We start from the raw sequence: 24976 nt of genomic DNA on the forward strand, positions 1-24976 counted from the left end.
TACAGTCGTGTTCACAACACCATTATTCACAGTAACTAAGACATGAAAGCAACCCAAGTGCCTATTGACCAAAGAATGGTTAAGCCAATGTGGTAGGTACCAATAACACAGTATATTCCGCATTTAAAAGGAATAGACTATAATGCATGCTACAACATGGGCACACCTAGTGGACATTATACAAGTAAAATAAGGCTGACAAGAGAGGACAAATATTGGATGGTTCCACTGAAATGAAGTGGTCAGCGTGGTCAGATTCATAGGGAGAAAGTAGAATGGTGATGCCAGGAGCTGGGGAAGGAAAAAGGGGGAATTGTTGGTGAATGTGTACAGAATTTCTGTTTTGCCAGAGGAAAAAAAGTCCTGGGGTTTGGTCGCACAAAATGTGAATGTACTTAACATGGAAATGGGGCAGATCGTTGACCCCATGTCCTCTGCCTGCCTTCTGTCTGTGGTAAAAGCTTATCAAAAGAATAAATTTAATCCAACAAGGGAGAGCATGCAGAAACAAAGGAAAACAGTCAAAGGAGAACACATAATAATAATAATAGAGTGATTAAGCATAGTCAAGGACCTTTAGTTCCTTCTCAAAGGCTACAGAAAATATTCTGAGAGCATGTAGATACAGATATTTGCACCAGCTGGAAGAAGTTAACTAACTGATGACCAGAATGTAGCCATGACAACAGGTGCCCCAATTCTGAGAACTGGCCTCAAGGAAATGGGAACAAGCTGACCTTGTTACTGAAGTTTAACTGTACCTAAAACAGTCAAGACAATGCTGGTCAGCTCACTGATGACCAATTTCAAGATGACTGTCAGAGTGAACTGTGCTGTTTCTAAATGTATCACCCTCTCTGAGTCTATAAAAGCTCTTGTGCTCTGCTCAGGCATGTCTGACTCTTTTCAAACCTATGGACTGTAGCCCACCAGGCTCCTCTGTCCATGGGATTCTCCAGGCAAGAATACTGGAGTGGATTGCCATGCCCTCCTCCAGGGATTCTCCCATCCTAGGGTTAGAACCCAGGGCTTCTGCATTCCAGGCAGATTCTTCACTCTTTGAGCCACCAGGGAAACCCAAGTATACTGGAATGGGTAGTCTATTCCTTCTCCAGGCGATCTACCTGACCCAGAAGTTGAAGCACTATCTCCTGCACTGCAGGTGGAATCTTTACCAGTTCAACTACCAGGAAAACCCACCGAAGCTGTTACTGTCAGCTTGTTGGGGTGGGCAGGGGAGTTGACCTTTGGCAGTAGTATAACCACCGCCCCCCTCTGCCCCCCGCCCATTGCTGGCATCCAAAATAAAGCAAACTTTCCTTCCACCAACCTGTATTCCGCCCTCCAGTATTCTTAATGGCTTTTGAGGAGCCAACAGCTGGACTCTGCTTTTTGTTATGACATGACTCAATGATTACTTAAAGAGGGTTAAAATTGTCAATTTCCTGTTATTTGTACAGTGGTGATGGTTTAGTCGCTAAGTCATGTCCGACTCTTGCGATCCCATGCACTTTAGCTTGCCAGGCTCCTCTGTGTATGGGATTCTCCAGGGGAGAATACTGGAGTAGGTAGCCTATCCCTTCTGCAGAGGATCTTCCCAATCCAGGAATCCAACCTGGTATCCTGCATTGCAGGCAGATTATTTACCGACTGGGCTATGAGGGAGATGTCATTTGTATGTTACCCCAGTTAAAACAACTTTGAAAATCTCGTGACGGTAATCACAGACATGTTAAGGGCTGACAGGAACTTTGCATAAGCTTCCGGTCCTCCCAGCCTCCTCCCCACCCCAACTACCCAGGGGGTAAGGGTTGTCTTCTGTGCTCAGGGACTTCGCTCTTTGGTTTTTGGACAAACATCGGGTCCTGCCCTGCGCAGTTTACCCTCAGCCTCCCTGACTGACCCAGTGCTCCAGGCTCTGCTCCAAGGATCCAGTAAGTCTCGGGTCACCCTCTTCTTTAGGAGACTGGGTGCTGAGTTCACATCCTCCCAAAGAGACCTCTGCAACCCCAGAGTGCAGAGGGGTCAGCCCAGCTCCAGCCTGAGTGTGGAGAGACCTGTTTTCCAGATGAAAGTAGAAGAAGCTGGGAGCTATTGTGTTTGTGTGAGAAGAGGAGGGGCTGGGAGAGATGGGATCTATGTGCAAAGGCTCTTCGACTGGTTTTAGACTGGTGCTCACTCAACACTCAGATGACCCTCACATAGAGTTTGTGATTTGCATACCACTGCCTTCAGTCTCCTGTCTCCTTTCTGCCCTCCATGTCTGCTGATGCCTCATCTAGGAGCTGAGCATTCCGCTGAGGACGACTCACTGGTGTTTCATGTTAAGTTACCTTGGAGTTGTGTACACTCAGGAACTCTGTGAAGCTGGCTCTCCTGTTTATCACTGGCATCATTTTTTTTTAATTGTGGTAAAATATGCATAAATTTGCCATCTTCACCATTTTTAAATGAACGGTTCAGCAATATTGGGTAAATTTACACAGCTGTGACACCAATTTGCAGAAATCTTTTCGTCTTGTAAAACTGAAACCAGATTCTCATTTACCAACGACTTCCTATTTTTCCTCTCACCCAGTCTGTATTAAACCACCGATCTATTTCTGTCTCTGTAAATTTGACTATATCAGGTACTTCATTGAAGTGAACCATACAGTATTTGTCTTTTGGAGACTGCCTTTTTATCATTTAGCATATTGTCCTCGAGTCTCTTGTCCACAAGGGTATTGTCCCTATTGTAGCATGGGTCAGAATTTCCTGTCTTTTTATTGCTGAATAATATTCCTCTGTTGGCACACATCACTTTCTGTTCATCCATTTTTCATGGATGGCCGTTTGGGTTGCTTTCATCTTTCAGCTATTGTGAACAAAGCTGTTACAAACATGGGTGTGCAAATGTCTCCTGTGACTTCACTTTCAGTTCTTTTGGGTGTACGCTGAGAAGTGGGATTGCCCAACCATGATGGTAATTTCAGTTTTGTTTTTTTTTGAGGAACCACCATACTTTATCCATAGCAACTGCACCATTTTATGTTCCTAACGACAGGGCTTAAGGTTCATCAGCAGCGTTTGAACAGAAGGAAACACAGGTCTGGAGAAGTATATGACTTGTTCAAGGGCAGAGAGGTGTTCATGGGGCCAAGATGCTAATCATAGCTTCCTGACACTTTAAATGCTTACCCTCAACCATAATGCTCAACTTGGACCTTAGAGTAACATGGACAGAAGCCCCCTGACCTTAACTCATGTTCACTGAGTCAGCATAGCCTTGCAGAGCAAGTGTAATGGGGAGACATTCTATGTCCCAAAGGATTGAAAACACAGTCTCTCATTTCTGATTCAGAATGAAGATTAGTCCTCCCTCCCTCCAGGCACTTGGGAGGCCATCTGTTTTTCCTTTTTTTTTATTTCCCCAAATTTAATAATACTTTATTTTTTAAATGTTTACAATTTTTTTTTAGTTGGAGGATAATTGCTTTACACTGTTGTGTTGGTTTCTGTGTAAAACAAGGAGGCTCAGTCATAATTATATGTATATGTCCCTATCACTCTAGGTCACCACAGAGCTCCGGACTGAGCTCCCCGTGTTCTACAGCAGCTTCCATGAGCTAACTGTTTCACACATAATCGTCTATAAATATCAGTGCTACTTTCTCAGTTCGTCCCACCCTCTCCTCCCTCAACTGTGTCCACAAGTCTGTTCTTACATCTGCATCTCCATTCCTTCCCTACAAATAGGGTCATTTGTCCTATTATTTTAGATTCCATACATATGCATGATATACAATATGTGTTTTTCTCTTTCTGAGTTTCTTCACTCTGTATAACAGACTCTAGTTTATTTATCTCACTACAAGTGACTCACATTCATTCTTTTTTATGGCTGAGTAATACTTCATTGTCTATATGTACCACATCTTCTTTATCCATTCATCTGTCTATAGACATCCAGGTTGCTTCCATGTCCTGCCTGTTGTAAACAGGGCTGCAAAGAACATTCGCGTACATGTACCTTTGTGATTTGGTTTGATTTGACTTTGGTTTTCTCAGGGTTTATGCCCAGTAGTGGGTTGCCGGGTCATACGGTAGTTTTATTCCTAGTTTGTTCAGGAATGTCCATCCTGTTCTCCATAGTGCCTGTGTCAGCTTACTTTCCCACCAAAAGTGCAGTAGAGTTCCCACCTCTCCACATCCTCTCCAGCATTTATTGTTTGTAGATTTTCCAATGGTGACCATTCTGACTTCTGTGAGGTGACAGCTCACTGACATATGGGCCCAGTGGGGGAAGGAGAAGGTTGAACAAACTGGGGGATTAGGACTGACATGTATACACTACATGTGCAAAACAGAAAGCTAATAGGAACCTGCAGAGAGCACAGGAACCTCAGCTTGCAGCTCTGTGATGCCCTAGAGGGTTGGGATGGGGGATGGGGTGGGAGGGACTCCCAGCAGGTAGGGGACATATGTATACATATAGCTATTCACTGGGCTTCCTTCCCTTGTGGCTCAGCAGTAAAGGATCCACCTGCCAATGCAGGAGATGCCGGTTTGATCCCTGGGTTGGGAAGATTCCTTGGAGAAGGAAATAACAACCCAGTCCAGTATTCTTACCTGGAGAATCCCATGGACAGAAGAGCCTGGTGGGCTACAGTTCATGGGGTGGCACAGAGTCAGACACGACTGAGTGACTGAACAGCAACAGAGCTGATTCACTTCTTTGTGTCATAGAAACTAACACAACATTGTGAAGCAATACACCCGTGGCTGACTCATGTCAGTGTATGGCAAAAACCACTACAATACTGTAAAGTAATTAGCCTCCAATTAAAATAAATAATTTTAAATAATTTTAAAAAGAGAGCACTCAAATGAATAAAATCAGAAAGGAGGAGATATTATAAATGGCACTTTAAATATAGACAGTCTTATAAGAAACTACTATGAAAAACTATATGCCAACAAATTGGATAACCTAGAAGAAACAGACCAAATTTTTAGAAGCATCCAACATATCAAGACAAAATCAGGATAAAATAAACAATACGAATAACAAACAAGTAAGGAGGTTAAATCAGTGATCAGAAACCTCTCAACACAAAAACAAGATAGTTTCACTGGCAAATTTTACAAAACATTTGATTTTTTAAAAAACTGTTAAAATCTTGGCCGCACTAGGTCATAGTTGCTGCATGTGGGCTTTCTCTCTGGTTGTGGTGAGGGGGCTACTCTTTGCTTTGGTGTGCATGCTTCTTGCGGTGGCTTCCCTTATTGTGGAGCACAGGCTCAGTAGTTGTGGAGCACAGGCTTAGTTGCTCCATGGCACGTGGGATCTTCCCAGACCAGGAATCGAATCTATGTACCCTGCATTAGCTGGTGGATTCTCATCCACTGTGCCACCAGGGAAGTCCAAAAAGTAAGAATATCAACAAACACGAAAAAAACTACATTTATTTCTAGACTCCTTCCGTTTACAAGATAATGGAGAAAACTCGTGGTGTGTGTGTGTATGCGTGTTCCCGAGAGGGTCCCCTCATAATGGAAGAATCTTTGATGATACCGAGATTGGGAATTTTTTCATCCTCTTTCCAGGTCACATGATTTTCTCTCGACTCCCCTGTGATTTAGTTTCCATTCTGTCAGGGCTAGCCTGGCTTTGGTATTTGGATTGGTTTCCAAATGCAACCAAGAAAGGAAACTCACTGGTCTAAGGCACAGTGATGAATTCATGTCAAAATCAGGATGCATGGGGGAGGGGGCAGAAGGCAAGAGAGAAATAGAGTGAGACAAAGAAGTGTTTCCATCTGAGACAGAAAACAGGCAGGAAGAGGAGGCACAGATGGGAGGACTAACATACTGAACCCTGGAGGGGTGGAGTAGGCGTGAGGAGAGGCAGGTTATCCACTGTGAATTACAGGTCACAGTGAACTCAACATCAACATAAAATATTCACATATAATGTAAATACAAAGCACCCAAACTCAGCGATGGTTATGGAATTGAGTAACAATTTCAGACACTTTTGGAAGTACATAAAAATGAAAAGATGTTAGTATTTGAGAGATAGAGGGCAGAGGGCAGGGAAGTTGGGGAGGGATAATGATCAGGACGCTCACTTGGAAACACAGGGTAACTGTTGAATGAAAAAGGAAAAAGAACAGGAATGTGAGCATACCTCTGACAGTTACCGCAGTCACCGTGAGATGAATTAAAAACATGGGAAATTATGTTGAAAAGATGAGAGGGTGGGGAGAAAGCAGCAGAGGTGGACCTGAGTGACTCTCTCATGAATCATAACAGGAAGAGACTGCCTGTCAGTTGGGGTTGTCTACTGGGCTTTCCTGGTGCATCAGTGGTAAAGAACCTGCCTGCCAAAGCAGGAGACGTGGGTTTGACCCCTGGGACAGGAAGATCCCCTAAGGGAGGAAATAGCAACCCTCTCCAGTATTCTTGCCTGGGAAACCCCATGGACAGAGGAACTTGGCATGTTACAGTCCATGGGGCCACAAAAGAGTCAGACATGACTGAGTGACTCAACAAGAAGAAAATTCTATACCATGTGATATCAGACATGCCATTCTCATGGCTTAAGTCTCTGTCCTTATATTATTTTAAACTCTGTATGTTTTCTCCTTTTATATTACAGTTGTTTAAAAAGTCAGATGTTTTAAAACCAATGTGGAATTTTTTTCAATATAATATATGTGGGTTGGATTCCAAATGTCCTGCTATTGTTTAAGAGGGGAGTGCTCCTTACTACTAAATCCCTAATGCGTATTTTAGATGTCTTATTTTTTTTTTAATTTAGACTCTCACTTCTTGGCTGCTTCAATGTGAACTATTTTCTTTTCATTTTATTGCAGTATAGTTGACGTACAGTGTTAAGATAATTTCTTCTGTACAGCAAAGTGACTCAGATATACAAATATAATGATATATTCTTTTCAATGACATTTATCACAAGATATTGATTATAGTTCCCTGTGCTATACAGTAGGATCTTGTTGTTTATCTATATAGAAGAGTTTGCATGTGCTAATCCCAAACTCCCAATCCTTCCTTCTCCCTCTCCCTTGGCCATCATATGTCTGGTCTCTATATCTGTGAGTCTCTTTCTGTCTCATAGATAGGTTCATTTGGGTTGTATTTTAGATTCCACATATAAGTGATATCATATGGTATTTGTCTTTCTCTTTCTGACTTACTTCAGTAATTATGATAAGCTCTAGGTCCATACTGCTGCAAGTATCATTGTTACATGTTTCATGGCTGAGTTTCATTCCATTGTATGAATGTATGAATATATATGTATGTGTATATATATATATATATTTGTTGTTGGTTAGTCACTCAGTTGTGTCTGGCTCTTTTGTGACCCCACGGACTATATCCTGTGAGGCTCCTCTGTCCATGGGATTACTCAGGTGAGAATACTGGAGTGGGTTGCCATTCTTTTCTCCAGGAGATCTTCCTGACCCAGAGATGGAACTGGGAACTCGTGCATTGCAGGCAGATTCTTTACATCTGAGCCACCAGGGAAGCCCTCATCATATTGTAGAAGCATTTAAACTTTATTGTTCTTGGGGCAGATAATCTCGTCCTCTATCCTCCTAGGTTCTCTGTCTAGAGCCTGCAAAGAAGACACAGGAAGGGTAGATGAACAGGAGAAAGAACTCCATCTACAACTAGCCTTCTGTTTACATTTCCTGAGGAATGAGGCAGGTGAGGTCCAGGCTAGGTATTTACACTAGACTTCTGTTTGCACTTGGAGATTGAAATGCCAGGAACAGAGTAAATAGCTGGACTTTGCCTGCTGTGGACATTTTACTATAACAATCATGGCAGGGACAGAAAGGGGCTAAACCCTGTGTGTGTAAAAGATCAAGAGGTCACATATTTTCTATCTTTGGGGCACAATACATGTGCAGAAAGACTCCTTGGGGTGTAAAAAGGAGGGGGTGCCATCTCGTAATAGGTGATGTCCAGGCCCTCACAGGCCTGTGTGCTGGAATCCATCTAGAAAAATAGCTGCACACACCTGTCAGGGAGGGTCCTAGGGCAGGTCAGGTGTGGAAAAAGAAACCAGGTAATTGGCCAAGGTAAACAAAGACGGGAAGAACTGCCTTGCATAGACGATTTAACAGTCTCTTTATGGGGTTCCTCCTCCTTCGGGAGGACTCCCACAGCCTTTCTCTTGGGTGTGAGCTCTGCCTGGCTTCTGTCTTAACTAAACAAACTGTTCCTCTGTGTGCTCCCTCACGACTGTGCTATGTCTCTAGTAATACACTTTTACTATATTTTTAGTTTTTGCCTCCTGGAGAAATGCCTTTTTTTTTTTTTTTTAACTCGATACTAGAACCAGGAGAACCTTGTTTCTAGTTTCTAGTCCCCGATGTACTGGCAACTAGGGGTCCTGGTTTTCATACTGCATACTCGAGCCCAATTCTTGGGCAGAGAACTAAGCCAGCACTCATGGCTCTCTCTCTCTCCGAGATCATTTGCGGGTGAAACCCAGGATTTCAAGGTAAACTGCAGGTCTCCCCAAACTGCTGGCTGGAGATTTCTGACTCTCTCTCACAGGAGAACTTGTTCTCACTCTCTGCTTTGTTCTCTTTCCAAACCTGCAGGGGTTAATCTAGGTCTGCTCAATGAAGGAGCCCCAGTTATCTTTTTCTTGCCCCTCTCCCCATTTCTCCCATTCTGCCTAAACGCAACTCCCAGCCTGTCCCTCACCCAAGCAGAGCTTCCTCATCAACTTTGGGAGAACCACGCCTGGAATCAAGGCACAGCACCTACCACCACAGCCACCAAATTGCTCCCACTTTGTTGTAGCTGTTGTTTAGTCACTAAGTCATGTGCAACTCTTTGCAACCCTGTGGACTGTTGCCTACCAGGCTCCTCTGTCCATGGGATTCTCCAGGCAAGGATACTAGAGTGGGTTTCCATTCCCTTCTCCAGGGCATCTTCCCCACCCAGGGATCGAATCTGTGTCTCTTGCACTGCAGGAAGATTCTTTACTGCCTGAGCCCCCAGGGAAGCTCAACCCGGGAGGATTCCCTTCAAAAGCCAGATGGGCCAAAAAAGGAAAACTCGGGTTTGTTTTGACCATGTCTGGCCTTTATTTAAGTTGGGGGTTGGAAAGTGGCCTAAAACTTGGGTTTCTAGATTATAATGCTATCTTATAATTAGATCTTTGTTGCCACAAAATAGGTAAATGGACTGAGGTTAACTCTCCTGACATTCTAAATGACCCCTTTCTAACTTCTCCCAACTCTCGGGGGAACCCAAGCTTCGCCAATCCTGTTGTTCTTGTTTAGTCACTCAGTCTTGTCTGACTCTTTACAATACCTTTGACTGTAGCCTTCCAGGCTCCAGGTTTCCTTATTCCTTCAGATTCTGTAATTTTAGGACACTGTATTTGTAAAAAGAAAAATTGATAACCATCATCTGAAAACATACAGTTGCCATAAACCTTCAATTTTTAAAAAAAGTCTATATATTGTGGAACAATAAGTGGATGTATGTTTGTGCTTGTACATGTATATTTGAGCAGTTAAGGGAGAGACAGAAAGCATTTCCTGAGTCTGCAGGTCTTAATTGCCTTCAGCTCAAGACAATTCAAGGATTTCCCAGGGGTCTCAGTGGTAAGGAGTCCACCTGCCAATGCAGGAGACACAGGAGACTCAGGTTTGATCCCTGGGTCAGGAAGATCACCTGGGAGAGATCATGGCAACCCACTCCAGCATTCTTGCCTGGAGAATCTCACAACAGGGGAGCCTGGTGGGCTGCAGTCCATGGGGTCTCAAAGAGTCATAGAGGAGTGAGCATATACACACACCAAACAATCCATATTCCAAGTGGCAATTTTGGGGGACACCTGATCCTCTCCACCTCACTTCTTTTTAAAAAGCCTTTCCAGTAACTTTGAAACATGTGAGAAGATTTCTTTGTGTTTGAAGAAACCAAAGCTCAGAGATGGAGACCTTGTCCCAAATGTCCTTTTACCACCTGCCCCTCATCGCTCCACTGCTCCATGGACTTGGACTCCCAGGGCCAAGGGCGGGTGGACCTTGCTGATGGCTTTGTGTCTTGTTTCCTCAGCAGATCACGGCTCCTCAACTCCATCCAGGATGTGGTGTCAGGATCTCCACCACTTTGGTCAGAAGCTGGTCTGCAGGTGGCTGCTGGAGCCCACTGAGATTTCTGAGAGTCCCACGGCTCCTCTGAACACCCTGAAGCTGGTGGCCTTCGGTTTGGCCAGCACCCTGGGGGCTGGCATGTACATCCTGGTGGGAGAAGTGGCCATGTTCATCGCTGGACCAGCGATCCTCGTCTCCTTCTTGGTGGCTGCTGTGTCTTCTGTGTTGTCTGGGCTCTGCTATGCCGAGTTTGGGACATGGGTCCCGTGGACCGGTTCTGCGTATCTCTACAGCTATATCAGCATGGGAGAACTGTGGGCTTTCGTCATTGCCTGTAACTTCATACTGTCCTATGTCGTTGGTGAGGGGATGGGTGTGGGGTAGGTGTGGGGCTGAAGTTCTGGAGACCAGGAGCAGGCGTTTGGGTCTTCGGTCCTGCATGAGAACTGTGTCATCCACTCTGTGAGGGGAGGAGGGAAATAACATCAGGAAAAGTCCACAACTTCATTCTTCTCAGCTCTCCCCTACTTTCCTTAAATGATGGACCAAGAACCCAGAGGAAAGGGCACTGTAGGGAGTGGGTGAGAGGGAGGCATGGCCCACAGGCTTATCCCCTCACCATACTGAAGTCTCTGCTTAGCGGTTGCCTTCATAGAGTTTCCATTAGCATTTGAACTAAAATTTTAATCCTCATCACCCAGACCTCTTGCTCCCACTTCCCTGTTTTCTTGCATAACTTTGATCTCCCACTAACATTAAATAGTTTATCTATTTTAGAATTATCTGGGTCTATTTCCCCCACCCCATGAAAAGAAGCTCTCTGAGATTTGGTATTTTGTATTTGTTTCCTAACATACATGACTTTGTGTATTTGTTGTTGTTCCATCACTAAACTGTGTCCAAGTCTTTGCAACCCCATGGGCTACAGCACACCAGGCTCCTCTGTCCTCCACTCTCTCCTGGAATTTGCTCAAACTCATGTTCACTGAGTCATTGATGCTGTCCAATCATCTCATCCTCTGCCACTCCCTTCTCCTTTTACCTTCAACCTTTCCCATGTTGGACACCTTCTGACCTGGGGGTCTCCTCTTTGGGCATCATAACTTTTTGCCTTTTCATGCTGTCCATGGGGTCCTCCTGGCAAGAATACTGGAGTGGGTTGCCATTTCCTTCTCCAGTGGCCCATGTTTTGTCAGAACTCTTCACTGTGACCCGTCCGTCTTGAGTGGTCCTGCATGGCATGGCTCATAGTTTTATTGAGCTATGCTAGCCCTTCACCACGACAAGGCTGTGATCCACGAAGGGGTCTTGGTTTATACGGGGGTCCAATTTATATTTGTCAATGAATGTTCCTTCTTATTCTGCTGCAGTCACGGGCAGCGTGGCCAGGGCCTGGAGCATCGCTTTCGACAGCCATATCGGGAACTACATCTTTCAGGCCTTAGAAGGAACTTTCTCTCCATATATGCCCTACTATCTGACCAAGTATCCAGACTTTGTCACCCTGTCCCTGGTGCTGTTGCTCAGAGATGAGAAGGGATCCAAGTTAGGATGGGAAAACTGGGATGTGGGGCGGTGGGGGAACTAGGGTGGGAAAGGTGTGAGGTGGAGGAACTGTGGGAACTAGAAATTAAGGTCTGGGATACGAAAGACAGGAAGTCAAGATGTAGAGCGTTGTTTCCCACCCTTGGCATTACTGACCTTCCAGGCTGAAACAGCCTTTGGTGTTGGAGGCTGATGCAGGCACTGCAGGATTTTCGTAATCAACCACTATCAGGTGTGTAGAACCTTTGGACTTCATTCACTAAACACCTGTGATTCATATTTCCCAAATTGTGACAATCGGGATGTCTCCAGACATTGCCAAATGTCCCCTGGGGACCCAAATCACCCCCAGCTGAGAATCATTTACTTAGAGTGACAAGTTTCTTCCTCTCTACTGAGACTTTTTTCAATTGGGAGGAAATTAACATAGCATAAGATTAGCCATTTTATTATTTTTCCTTAGCCTTATTGATATATAATTGACATACAATATTATGTAAGCTGAAGGTGAACATCATGATGATTTGATAAATGTGTATATTATGTGCTGGAGTAGGAAATGGCAACCCATTACAGTAATCTTGCCTGGAAAATTCCATGGACAGAGGAACCTGGCAGGCCACAATCCATGGGTCAAGGGGTCTGACACGACTGAGTGACTGAGCCCATATTATATGATAATGGCCACAGTAAGAAACTAACCATGTTAAAGTATGCAATTCAGTGGTACTTAGGGCATTCAAGACATACAACAATCACCTTCATCTAGCTTCAAAATCCTTCATTATAGCAAAATGAAACCCAGTACCCAGCGAGCAAAGACAGACTATCCATCTTAATCTCACAGCCCCCTAACCTCTGGCAACTACTAGTCTGCTTTCTATGTCTATGGATTTGATTTGGCTATCTTGGAATGTCTCATATTCCATCTTTCCCACAGGAGTACTGGTTCTGGGAGTTCGTGAATCAGTCCTGGTTGGAAAAATATCCACAGGCATCAACCTTTTGGTTCTCAGCTTCATCATCCTCTCTGGCTTCATTAAGGGAGACCTGCACAACTGGAAGCTCATGGAACAGGACTACACATTGAACACGTCTGAATCCGGTGACATCTATAAGTCAGGAAGGTGCTCTCGGTCCTTGTCATGCTTGTTGGGGCTGGTGCAGAGCTGGGAATCTGGCAGGGACTAAAGAGATCTGGGCTGGTGGATCTGGATAACGAGGTCCTGGAGCCCAGGGCTGGTGGCATTAACTCTGAAGTCCCGTAGAGATGACTGAACGCACCCCCCTCATGGTCTTTCTTGCTTCTTCTCTCACTGTAGCTTGGGCCCTCTGGGTTCTGGAGGGTTTGTGCCCTTCGACTATGATGGAATTCTCCATGGAGCAGCTCTATGTTTCTACTCGTTTGTGGGTTTTGATGACATTGTCACTAAATGTAACTGGGTCATTGTGTGTCCCATCAGGGGATTGGGCTGCCCTTGGGCATAGGGGTTGATAGAAGATTTTGAAAACCTTTTGAAAGTTCAAGAGGAAAGTGGATTTTGTGCTGTGCCATCAGTGTTTTCCTAACCCGAGATATTTGCCCACCCTGCAGGGGAAGAAGCCCCAAATCCTCATCGCTCCATCCCCATCAGCATCGCGACCACAGTCTTCACCTGGTTTTTGGCGTATTTTGGTGTCTCAGCGACTCTCACTCTCATGGTGCCCTACTACCAAATTCAACCTGACAGCCCCTTTCCGCAGGCTTTCCTCCATGTTGGGTGGGGCCCTGCCAGATATGTCGTGGCAGTTGGCATCCTGTTTTCTTTTATACATGTCAGTGTCAAGGCCTTCTCTCCATGAACTGTCAGATGCTCAGGTGTTTCAGCCCTTGGCATTGAGGGACGAGAGGGAAAGACCCCTTACCGAGGTAGACTAGGGAGCCAGAGCCCTGGTCTCTCCTCCTTCTCAACATCCCCACCCGTGTTCCCACCGTCCCTTCCAGACTGCAGAGCTCCTTGTTCCCTGTGCCTCAGGTGATCCAGGAAATGGCAGAGGACGGGCTCCTTTTCCGAGGACTTGCCCGGACCCATGCCCTCATGAAGACCCCTGTCATGGCTGTCGTTTCCTCTGGAATTCTCGCAGGTGAGCAACAGAACCCACTCCTCCTTTGATCCCGTTCCTTATCTGGGTACGTCCAGTGGTTTTTCACTGCCGACCCCCACCTCGTTCGTGCCCTCATTCTAGGGATCATGGCGTTGCTCTTTGAGTTCAGTAATCTGGCGGAGCTCATGTCGGTTGGACACCTGATGGTTTACTCCTTGGTGGCGTTTTTTGTCCTTGTCCTCAGGTGAGACTCCACTGCACCCTGACTGGGTCTCTTATGTTCCTAAAGACTCAATGGCAGTTCATCCTCTTCAGGTTGTTTTTTTTTGGGGGGGAGGCTAATTACTTTACAATATTGGAGTGGTTTTTGCCATACATTGACATGAATAAGCCATGGGTTTACACGTACTCCCTATCCTGAACACCCTTCCCACTTCCCTTCCCATCCCATCCCTCTGGGTCATCCCAGTCTACCAGCCCTGAGCACCCTGTCTCATGCATCGAACCTAGACTGGTGATCTGTTTCACATATGATAATATACATGTTTCAATGCTATTCCCTCAGATCATCCCACGCTCGTCTTCTCCCACAGAGTCCAAAAGATTGTACTATACATCCGTGTCTCTTTTGCTGTCTCACATATAGGGTTATTGTTACCATCTTTCTAAATTCCATATATATGTATTAGTATACTATATTGCTGTTTTTCTTTCTGCCTTACTTCACTCTGTATAATAGGCTCCAGCTTCACCCTCCTTATTAGAACCGATTCAAACGTATTCTTTTTAATGGCTGAGTAATATTCCATTGTGTATATGTACCACAGCTTTCTTATCCATTTGTCTGTTGATGGACATCTAGGTTGCTTCCATGTCCTGGGTATTGTAAACAGTGCTGTGATGAACATTGGGGTACACATGTCTCTTTCAATTCTGGTTTCCTCGGTATGCATGTCCAACAGTGGGATTTCTGGGTCATATGGCAGTTCTATTTCCAGTGTTTTAAGGAACCTCCACACTGTTCTCCATAGTGGCTGTACTAGTTTGCATTCCCACCAACATTGTACGAGGGTTCCCTTTTCTCCACACCCTCTCCAGCATTTATTGTTTGTAGATTTTTGGATAGCAGCCATTCTGACCAGCGTGAGTTGGTACCTCATTGTGGTTTTGGTTTGCATTTCTCTGATAATGAGTGATGTTGAGCATCTTTTCATGTGTTTGTTAGCCATCTGTATGTCTTCTTTGGAGAAATGTCTGTTTAGTTTTTTGATCCATTTTTTGATTGGGTCATTTATTTTTCTGGAATTGAGCTGCAGGAGCTGCTTGTACATTTTTGAGATTAATTCTTTATCAGTTGCTTTGTTTGCTTTCTTTTCTCCCATTCTGAAGGCTGTCTTTTCACCTTGTTTATGGTTTCTTTTGTTGTGCAAAGCTTTTCAGTTTAATTCGGTCCCATTTGTTTATTTTAGCTTTTATTTCCATTACTCTGGGAGTTGGGTCATAGAGGATCTTTCTGAGATTTATGTCAGAGAGTGTTTTGCTTATGTTTTCCTCTAGGAGTTTTATAGTTTCTGGTCCTACATTTAGATATTTAATCCATTTTGAGTTTAACTTTGTGTATGGTCTTAGAAAGTGTTCCAGTTTCATTCTTTTACTAGTGGTTGACCAGTTTTCCCAGCACCACTTGTTAAAGAGATCGTCTTTTCTTTATTGTATATTCTTACCTTCTTTGTCAAAGATAAGGTGTCCATATGTGCATGGATTTATCTCTGGCCTTTCTATTTTGTTCCATTGATCTATATTTCTGTCTTTGTGCCAGTACCATACTGTCTTGATAACTGTAGCTTTGTAGTATAGTCTGAAGTCAGGCAGGTTGATTCCTCCATTTCCATTCTTCTTTTTGAGGGTTGCTTTGGCTATTTGAGGTTTTTGTATTTCCATACAAATTGTGAAATCATTTGTTCTAGGTCTCTGAAAAATACCATTGCTAGCTTGATTAGGATTGCATTGAATCTATAGATTGCTTTGGGTAGTATACTCATTTTCACTATATTGATTCTTGCAATCCATGAACAAGGAATATTTCTCCATCTGTTTGTGTCCTTTTTGATTTCTTTCAGCAGTGTTTTATAGTTTTCTATATATAGGTCTTTTGTTTCTTTAGGTAGATATATTCCTAAGTATTTTATTCTTTTCATTGCAATGGTGAATGGAATTGTTTCCTTAACTTCTCTTTCTGTTTTCTCATTGTTAGTGTATAGGAATCCAAGGGATTTCTGTGTGTCAATTTTATATCCTGCAACTTTACTATATTCATTGATTAGCTCTAGTAATTTTCTGATAGAGTCTTTAGGGTTTTCTATGTAGAGGATCATGTCATCTGCAAACAGTGAGAGTTTTAATTCTTTTCCAATCTGGATTCCTTTTATTTCTTTTTCTGCTGTGATTGCCATGGCCAAAACTTCCAAAACTATGTTGAATAGTAGTGGTGAGAATGGGCATCTTTGCCTTGTTCCTGACTTTAGGGAAAATGCTTTCAATTTTTCCCCATTGAGCATAATGTTTGCTGTGGGTTTGTCATATACAGCTTTTATTATGTTGAGGTATGTTCCTTCTATGCCTGTTTTCTGGAGACTTTGTATCATAAATGTATGTTGAATTTTGTCAAATGCTTTCTCTGCATCTATTGAGAGAATCATATGTTTTTTATCTTTCAATTTGTTAATGTGGTCTATTACATTGATTGATTTGTGGATATTAAAGAATCCATGCATCCCTGGGATAAGTCCCACTTGGTCATGATGTGTGATCTTTTTAATATGTTGTTGGATTCTGTTTGCTAGCATTTTGTTAAGAATTTTTGCATCTATGTTCATCAGTGATATTGGCCTGTAGTTTTCTTTTTCTGTGGCATCTTTGTCTGGTTTTGGTATTAGAGTGATGGTGGCCTCATAGAATGAGTTTGGAAGTTTACCTTCCTCTGCACTTTTCTGGAAGAGTTTGAGTAGGATAGGTGTTAGCTCTTCTTTAAATTTTTGGTAGAATTCAGCTGTGAAGCCATCTGGGCTTTTTTTTGCTGGAAGATTTCTGAATATATTTTCAATTTCCATGCTTGTGATGGGTCTGTTAAGATTTTCTACTTCTTCCAGGTTCAGTTTTGGAAAGTTATACTTTTCTAAGAATTTGCCCATTTCTTCCAAGCTGTCCATCTTATTGGTATATAGTTGCTGATAGTAGTCTCTTATGATCCTTTGTATTTCTGTATTGTCTACAGTGATTCTCCATTTTCATTTCTAATTTTGTTGATTGGATACTTCCCCCTTTGTTTCTTGTTGAGTCTGGCTAATGTTTTGTCAATGTTATTTACCTTCTCAAAGAAGCAGCTTTTAGCTTTGTTGATTTTGGCTATGGTCTCTTTTGTTTCTTTTGCATTTATTTCTGCCCTAATTTTTAAGATTTCTTTGCTTAACTAACCCTGGAGTTCTTCATTTCTTCCTTTTCTAGTTGCTTTAGGTGTAGAGTTAGGTTATTTATTTGACTTCTTTCTTGTGTCTTGAGGTGAGCCTGTATTGCTATGAACCTTCCCCTTACCACTGCTTTTACAGTGTCCCATAGGTTTGGGGTTGTTGTGATTTCATTTTCAGTCATTTCTATGTATATTTTGATTTCTTTTTTATTTTTTCTATGATTTGTTGGTTATTCAGAAGCATATTGTTTAACCTCCATATGTTGGAATTTTTAAATTTTTTTCCTCTGTATTTGATATCTAATCTTACTTCATTGTGGTCAGAAAAGATGCTTAGAATAATTTCAATTTTTTTGAATTTACCAAGGCTAGATTTATGGCCCAGGATGTGATCTATCCTCAAGAACGTTCCTTGTGAACTTGAGAAAAGGGTGAAATCCATTGTTTTGGGGTGAAATGTCCTACAGATATGAATTAGGTCTAACTAGTCCATTGTGTTCTTTAAAGTTTGTGTTTCCTTGTTAATTTTCTGTTTAGTTAATCTATCCATAGGTGTGAGGGGGGTATTAAAGTCTCCCACTATTACTGTGTTACTGTTAATTTCCCCTTTCATACTTGTTAGCATTTGCCTTACATATTGCGGTGCTCCTGTGTTGAATGCATATATATTTATAATTGTTATATTTTCTTCTTGCATTGATCGTTTGATCATTATATAGTGTTCTTCTTTGTCTCTTTTCACAGCCTTTGTTTTAAAGTCTTTTTTATCTGATATGAATATTGCTACTCCTGAATTTTTTTTTTTTTTTTTTTTTTGGTTTCCATTTGTGTGAAATATCTTTTTCCAGCCCTTCACTTTCAGTCTGTATGTGTCCCTTGTTTTTAGGTGGGTCTATTGTACACAGCAGCAGCAGCAGCAGCAGCATTGTAGACAGCATATATAGGGGTCTTCCTTTTGTATCCGTTCAGGCAGTCTTTGTATTTTGGTTGGGACATTCAACCCATTTACATTTAAGGTAATTATGATAAGTATGATCCCGTTGCCATTTACTTTGTTGTTTTGGGTTCGAGTTTATAAACTGTTTCTGTGTTTCCTATCTAGAGAAGATCGTTTAGCATTTGTTGAAGAGATGGTTTGGTGGTGCTGAATTTCTCAGCTTTTGCTTGTCTGTAAAGCTTTTGATTTCTCTTTAATATTTGAATGAGATCTTTGCTGGGTACAGTTATCTGGGTTTTAGGTTTTTCTCTTTCATCAGTTTAAGTATGTCCTGCCATTCCCTTCTGGCCTGAAGAGTTTCTACTGAAAGATCAGCTGTTATTCTTATGGGAGTCCCCTTGTGTGTTATTTGTTGTTTTTCCCTTGTTGCTTTTAATATTTATTTCTTGTGTTTGATCTTTGCTAATTTGATTAATATGTGTCTTGGGGTGTTTCGCCTTGGGTTTATCCTGTTTGAGACTCTCTGGGTTTCTTGGACTTGGGTCACTATTTCTTTCTCCATTTTAGGAAAGTTTTCAACTATTATCTTTTTAAGTATTTTCTCACGGCCTTTCTTTTTGCCTTCTTCTGGGACTCCTATGATTCGAATGTTGGGGAGTTTCACATTGTCCCAGAGGTCCCTGAGGTTGTCCTCGTTTCTTTTAATTCTTTTTTCCTCTGTGCTTCCTTTATTTCTACCATTCTATCTTCTACCTCACTTATCCTATCTTCTGCCTCCGTTAAACTACTGTCGGTTCCCTCCAAAGTGTTTTTTATCTCATTTATTGCATTATTAATTATTGATTGACTCTTTTTTATTTCTTCTAGGTCCTTGTTCAACATTTCTTGGATCTTCTCAATCCTTGTCTCCAGGCTATTTATCTGTAACTTCACTTTGTTTTCAAGATTTTGGTTCATTTATTTTATTTTTTTTTTTACCTCAGGCTTTTTTTTTTTTTTTAACTTTACAATATTGTATTAGTTTTGCCAAACATCGAAATGAATCCACCACAGGCACACCCGCGCTCCCCATCCTGAACCCTCCACCCTCCTCCCTCCCCTCCCCTCCCTCTGGGTCGTCCCAGTGCACCAGCCCCAAGCATCCAGTACCGTGCATCGAACCTGGACTGGCGACTCGTTTCATACATGTTATTATACATGTTTCAATGCTATTTTCCCAAAACTCCCCACCCTCTCCCTCTCCCACAGAGTCCATAAGATTGATCTATACATCGGTGTCTCTTTTGCTGTCTCGTACACAGGGTTATTGTTTCCATCTTTCTAAATTCCATATGCTATCACTTTTCTGAATTCTTTTTCAGGTAGACTCCCTATTTCCTCCTCTGTGGTTTGGTTTGGTGGGCTTTTATCATGTTCCTTTACCTGCTGAGTATTTCTCTGCCTTTTCATCTTATTTAGATTGCTGTGTTTGTGGTGGCCTTTCTGTATTCTGGCAGTTTGTTGTTCCTCTTTATTGTGGAGGTTCCTCTCTGTGGGTAGGGTTGGACAGGCAACTTCTCAAGGTTTCCTGGTTAGGGAAGCTTGTGTCAGTGTTCTGGTGGGTGGAGCTGGATTTCTTCTGTCTGGAGTGTAATGAAGTGTCCAGTAGTGAGTTTTGAGATGTCTATGGGTTTGGTGTGACTTTGGGCAGCCTGTATACTGATGCTCAGGGCTATATTCCTGCATTGCTGGAGAATATGCATGGTATGTCTCGCTCTGGAACTTATTGGCTCTTGGGTGGTGCTTGGTTTCAGTGTAGGTATGGAGGCTTTTGGATGATCTCTTATCAATGAATGTTCCCTGGAGTCAGGAGTTCTCTGGTGTTCTCAGGTTTTGGGCTTAAGCCTCCTGCCTCTGGTTTTCAGTCTTATTCTTACAGTAGCCTCAAGACTTCTCCATCCATACAGCACTGATGATAAAACTTCTAGGTTAATGGTGAAAACATTCTCCACAGTGAGGGACACCCAGACAGGTTCACAGAGTTACATGGAGAAGAGAAAAGGGAGGACGGAGATAGAGGTGACCAGGAGGAGAAGAGGGGGAATCAAAAGGGGAGAGAGCAAGCTAGCCAGTAAACAATTCCCTATGTGTTCTCCACAGTCTGGAACTCTCAGAGAGGTTCACAGAGTTACACAGAGAAGAGAAGAGGGAGGAAGGAAATAGAGGTGAGCAGGAGGAGAAAGGGGGAAATCAAAAGGAGAGATAGATTTAGGCCGTATTCTGTTCAATAAGTGTTCTCAACAGCCTGGAACACACACAGAGATTTACAGAGTTGGGTTGAGGAGAGAAACGGGAGAGAGGAGATAGAGATGACCTAGGGGAGAAAAAGGAGAGTCAAAAGGGGGAGAAAGTAATCAAGCCAGTAATTACACTCCTAAGTAAAAATGGGTACTGAAGATTAGATTCTTAAATGTACAAAATTGATAACAAATACCATAAAGCAAAGATTAAAAGGCTAGAGTAGAGGTTAGACTCTCAAGAATACAATGTTATTTTTAAAAAATCACAAAATGTATGAGAAATGTATATGAAGTTTGCTTAAAAATAGGATCTCTTTTTGCGATGTAATAGTTGGTTATAAAAATAAAAATTAAAGGAGTAATAGAGGAATTTTAAAAAAGGGGGGAAATTTTTAATTAAAAAAATGATAATAGTAATAGTAAAAATATATCTAGGAGTTTCTCTGGAGCTGTTGTGGGCAGTGTGGGGTCAGTTCAGTTCCAGATAGTTCTTTGTTCCATTATACTTCTCAAGACCTATGGGCCTCTTCCAGTGTAGTTGGTGTTAACTACAGGGATTTTAATCTGTTGCACCTGTCACTTCCAAAGTGGTTCCCTGTGTTTATTTGGCTTCTTGTGTTTGCAGGTCTCTTCAGTGTCTAATTTCTGACCTGACACAAGGGGGTGAAGGTGGTTTCTTGTTTAGGCTCACTTGTTCAGTCGTGCTGTGGGGAGGGAGGAACACTGCAAACAAATATCACTGGCGTGTGTGGGGAGTGCTCACAGTGTCCCAGCCACACTGGGTTTGCCCCTGCTCACAGCGTGTGTGCTTTCCCAGTCTACACTGCTCAGGCTTCAGGTTGCTGTGCAGGGAGCGGGCCCCGGATTGCAGGCACTTCCCAGGTCTAAGCTGCTCAGGTTCAGGTTCTCGTGTACTCTGCAAAGGCAGACTCGGTTGGGCCCACGTTTTGTGCCCTTCTGTGATCCGAGCAGCTCAGGTGACCAAGTGCTTGGCAAGCACACTCTCCTAAGGTGTGGTGCATCTTATCACCTCCCAGGTCCTAGCCTCTCGGTTTCTGGGGCACGCTAGTCTCTGGTGTGTGGTATGTCTTTTCTGGGGAGCTGATCTCTGGCTGCGACCCTCCCGGTGGATGTTAACCTCCAAGAATCTCAGGAAGTCTTGGTTAGAAACTGGAAGCCTTTTCGCAGTTTGGTAGGGGATACTCTCTCTGGGGCCGAGATTGCCCCTTTCCGGCTCTGGCTGCCCCCCACCTGCCTCCAGCTGGGGATGGCCTGGACCACAGCCAGCTAGCTATCCTCTGGTATTTGCTCAGTCCTTTATTCTGTGCTCAGGCCGGCAGTGCCTTAGGTTCCGGCTTTTCGCGGGATAGTTCTCTTTCTCTCTCTTTTTCCCTCTGTCTCTCTGGCTATCCCACAGTTTAGGTTACTATCTCACGTTAGCTCCCTCAGATTGCCCTCAAGGCATTCAGGCCTGGTCCTTACCCTAAACAATGCAGCCCGCTCCTCCCCATTCACCGCCCCCCCCCCCCCCCCCACCCCCTTGCTGGTGGCAGAGGAAAGCATCTGGGGTACTTCTTTGCTGGGAGTTGCCATTAGGGACGTAACATGTGGGTTTTATTTATTTTTCCTCCAGGTTTTGTTGCCCTCTGAGATTCCAAAACTCCCCCAAAGACCCACCGGTGAGAGGGTTTCCTGGTGTTTGGAAACTTCTCTTTTAAGAATCCCTTCCTGGGACGGATCTCTGTCCCTAACTATTTTGTCTCTCTTTTTATCTTTTATATTTGGTCCTACCTCCCTTTGAAGACAAAGAGCTGCTTTTCTGGGTGGCTGATGTCCTCTGCCAGCATTCAGAATTTGTTTTGTGGAGTTTGCTCAGTGTTCAAATGTTCTTTCAATTAATTTGTGGCAGAGAAAGTGGTCTCCCCATCCTATTCCTCTGCCATCTTGGCCTCACCCCGCCAGCCCTGACCGGCCACCTCCTTCGGCCTTCTAAACTCCTGCTCTGCTTAAAGCAGAAAAGTGGTGCGTTAGGATGCCTGTTTTTGAATGAGTAGGGACTGCTGTTAATATTCCTATAATATCTCGAATTCAGGTACCAGCCAGACTGGAATTTTAGCAAGAATGAGAAAATAGAAGACAAAATTCAGATGAAGCCTCTAGTCATGGAAAATCCTTTGGACTCTGAACCTGAAGCAGGAAGCTCAAACACTCTAAAGAGTCTGTGGTTGCCTATCAGCACCACCCCCACCCAGAAATCTGCCCAGATTGTCTATGGATGTGCCTTCCTGCTTGGTGAGCACTGGGAAGTCTCTTTGGTCATATTTTGAAATTGACAGGATGGAGTGAGTGTGTGTATTTTGTCACTGGAGGAGTCTTGAAGATACGATGGCCCTTCCTGATATTGGTGGTTTCAGGGAGGGATGTGACCCGAGGTCCCCACATCTTTGTTTTCTGGGTCCAGCCTGTTCTTCTCCTCCTTGATCTTTGCAGTTCTTCTGCTGACCATCCTGAGCCTGATCCTGGCCCAGTGGCCCAGCCAGGTGTTCTCTGGAGACCCCGTGCTCACAACAGTGGCTGTGCTGCTCCTGCTGCTCACCACTGGGGTCATGATCATCATCTGGAGGCAGCCCCAGGACCCCTCTCCTCTTCCATTCAGGGTAAGTGAGCTTATGTGTCCAAAGTGTCCACCTTGAGTGAATGAAGTCTGTGTCCTTTGATGGCAAAATATCCTTTCCTAGACAGGGAATGAGGGGAGTTACTGAAACCAATGGACTTTTCCCTGATTCACACTCAGGGCTTTGCATACATAATCTCAGCAGGAACTGAATGCACAGCCTGAGGAGGACAGGAGTCTCCCACCCACGTGGGGTAGGGTCTCCACTTCAGACATCTGGGCTGTGTTCAGTGATGAACTGACTCTGCCCACAGGTCCCTGCTCTGCCTCTCCTCCCACTGGTCAGCATCTTCGTGAATGTTTACCTGATGATGCAGACGACCTCTGGGGCCTGGGCCCTGTTTGGCATCTGGAATGCCATTGGTAAGTTGCTTTCTGGGATAAAGAGGTTTCTTGAATGACTGAACCCAACGTCTTCCTACGATTTCTCCCCACACTGTATCAGAACCCATAGAAGGTCTACTAGGCATTTGTAAATGAGGTGAGCACCTACATTTCCTTCTTATCGTCTCATTTCCCTACTAGGATTTCTCATATACTTTGGATATGGGATCCGACACAGCCTGTCAGGGAACAATCATCAACAGCCACCAGCCACCAGCCTCCACCTCCCGGACTCTTGACAAAAACATCCCTGGTGCTGAGTCATCTTAACCACAGGAGGTAGATGCTGCCTGGAATCCCTCCATGCCCTGGAGGATCTGCTGGTGCAAGGGACACTGTGAGCCTCAGTGGAGTGTGAAGGTGGAGGCATCTAAAGCCCTGTATTTGTTGCTCGTGGAGAAAGTGACTGGACCATTATGTAGTTTTCGGTAAACTTTTAAAAGCATACTATACATACTTGTAAGTGCATACTTCATAAGTGTGCAGCAAGATGAATTTTCACGAAGTGCCACAATGTAAGCAGCAACTAGAGGAATAAATAAATTATTATGGGCACATTAGAAGCACCTTCTTGTACTTATTTCTAACAAGAACACAGAGACTGCCCCATTGGAGAAAACTCAGTTGAGGACGAATTATATGAAGAGTTATACTCCAGAGACTTCCCTGGCAGTCCAGTGGCTAAGACTCCACGCTCCCAGTGCAGAGGGCATGGGTTCAACCCCTGGTTGGGGAACAAAACCCTGCATGCCCAATGGTGTAGCAAAAAAAAAAAAGAAGAAGAAATTTGTTTAAGAATGACTGACTTCCTCCCCTCGCTTCCCCTTATTAAAATGCAGGTGGACCACACAAGCAAGAGAATCTCCGATTGCAGGTGGGTCACTCGAGCAAGACAGTGTCCTGGAGAAAATAGGAAGTCAGCAGGCTTGCAGCAATGGAAAAATGACCGTGACTTCCTCCCTTAATGATTAACTGAGATTGTTTCCCTTTAAAGATAGTCATGCTGAGCAGAACTCTCATGGATGCAAGTCCACCTTTTCCTCAGATCACTGGCTTTTTGGAATAAAGCATCTTTCTTCTCAATGAAAGCTTGCCCCGTGATTTATTGTAAGTTGAGCAACAAGAGGCTGAACCTGTATTTGGTTACAAATCTAACTCCGGGTGCAGAATAGCCAATGGGTCCATATGGGTCACCATGTCTCTGAGTTAATATGCTCAGGGGGAATCTTCTATCTTCAAGAGCAAAGAGTGAAAATGGTAATTTATAGTTAGGATAGCCTAATGTTGGACCCTGGGCTATTGCATATTTTAAAGCATTTATACCTTTATGGCTTTTGTCATTTGTTCAATAGGTCTGATTGGGTGGACTTTATTAAGGCACAGAGAGATTGGACAATGTAGAGAAAACTAGGTACCGAATTTCTGTAGAATCGTGTTGTTGTTGTTCAATTGCCAAGTCATGTCAGACTC

The 24976-nt window shown here is 43.6% G+C and overlaps 1 protein-coding gene across 1 annotated transcript; it reads left to right on the top strand.

Moving 5' to 3' along the window:
• The first annotated feature begins 1763 nt into the window (after positions 1-1763).
• On the top strand, positions 1764-24594 carry LOC112442378 (cationic amino acid transporter 3-like). The gene is given in 13 exon segments (XM_059877254.1): positions 1764-1934; positions 10099-10497; positions 11507-11660; positions 12617-12799; positions 13004-13116; positions 13276-13477; positions 13479-13496; positions 13666-13805; positions 13908-14010; positions 22541-22740; positions 22939-23105; positions 23377-23485; positions 23648-24594. Coding segments are annotated over 12 exon segments (1857 nt in total). The 5' UTR covers positions 1764-1934; positions 10099-10127; the 3' UTR covers positions 23746-24594.
• The last annotated feature ends 382 nt before the right edge of the window (positions 24595-24976 follow it).

Source organism: Bos taurus, chromosome 18, assembly GCF_002263795.3.
Source record: "Bos taurus isolate L1 Dominette 01449 registration number 42190680 breed Hereford chromosome 18, ARS-UCD2.0, whole genome shotgun sequence".
Lineage (NCBI taxonomy): Eukaryota > Metazoa > Chordata > Mammalia > Artiodactyla > Bovidae > Bos > Bos taurus.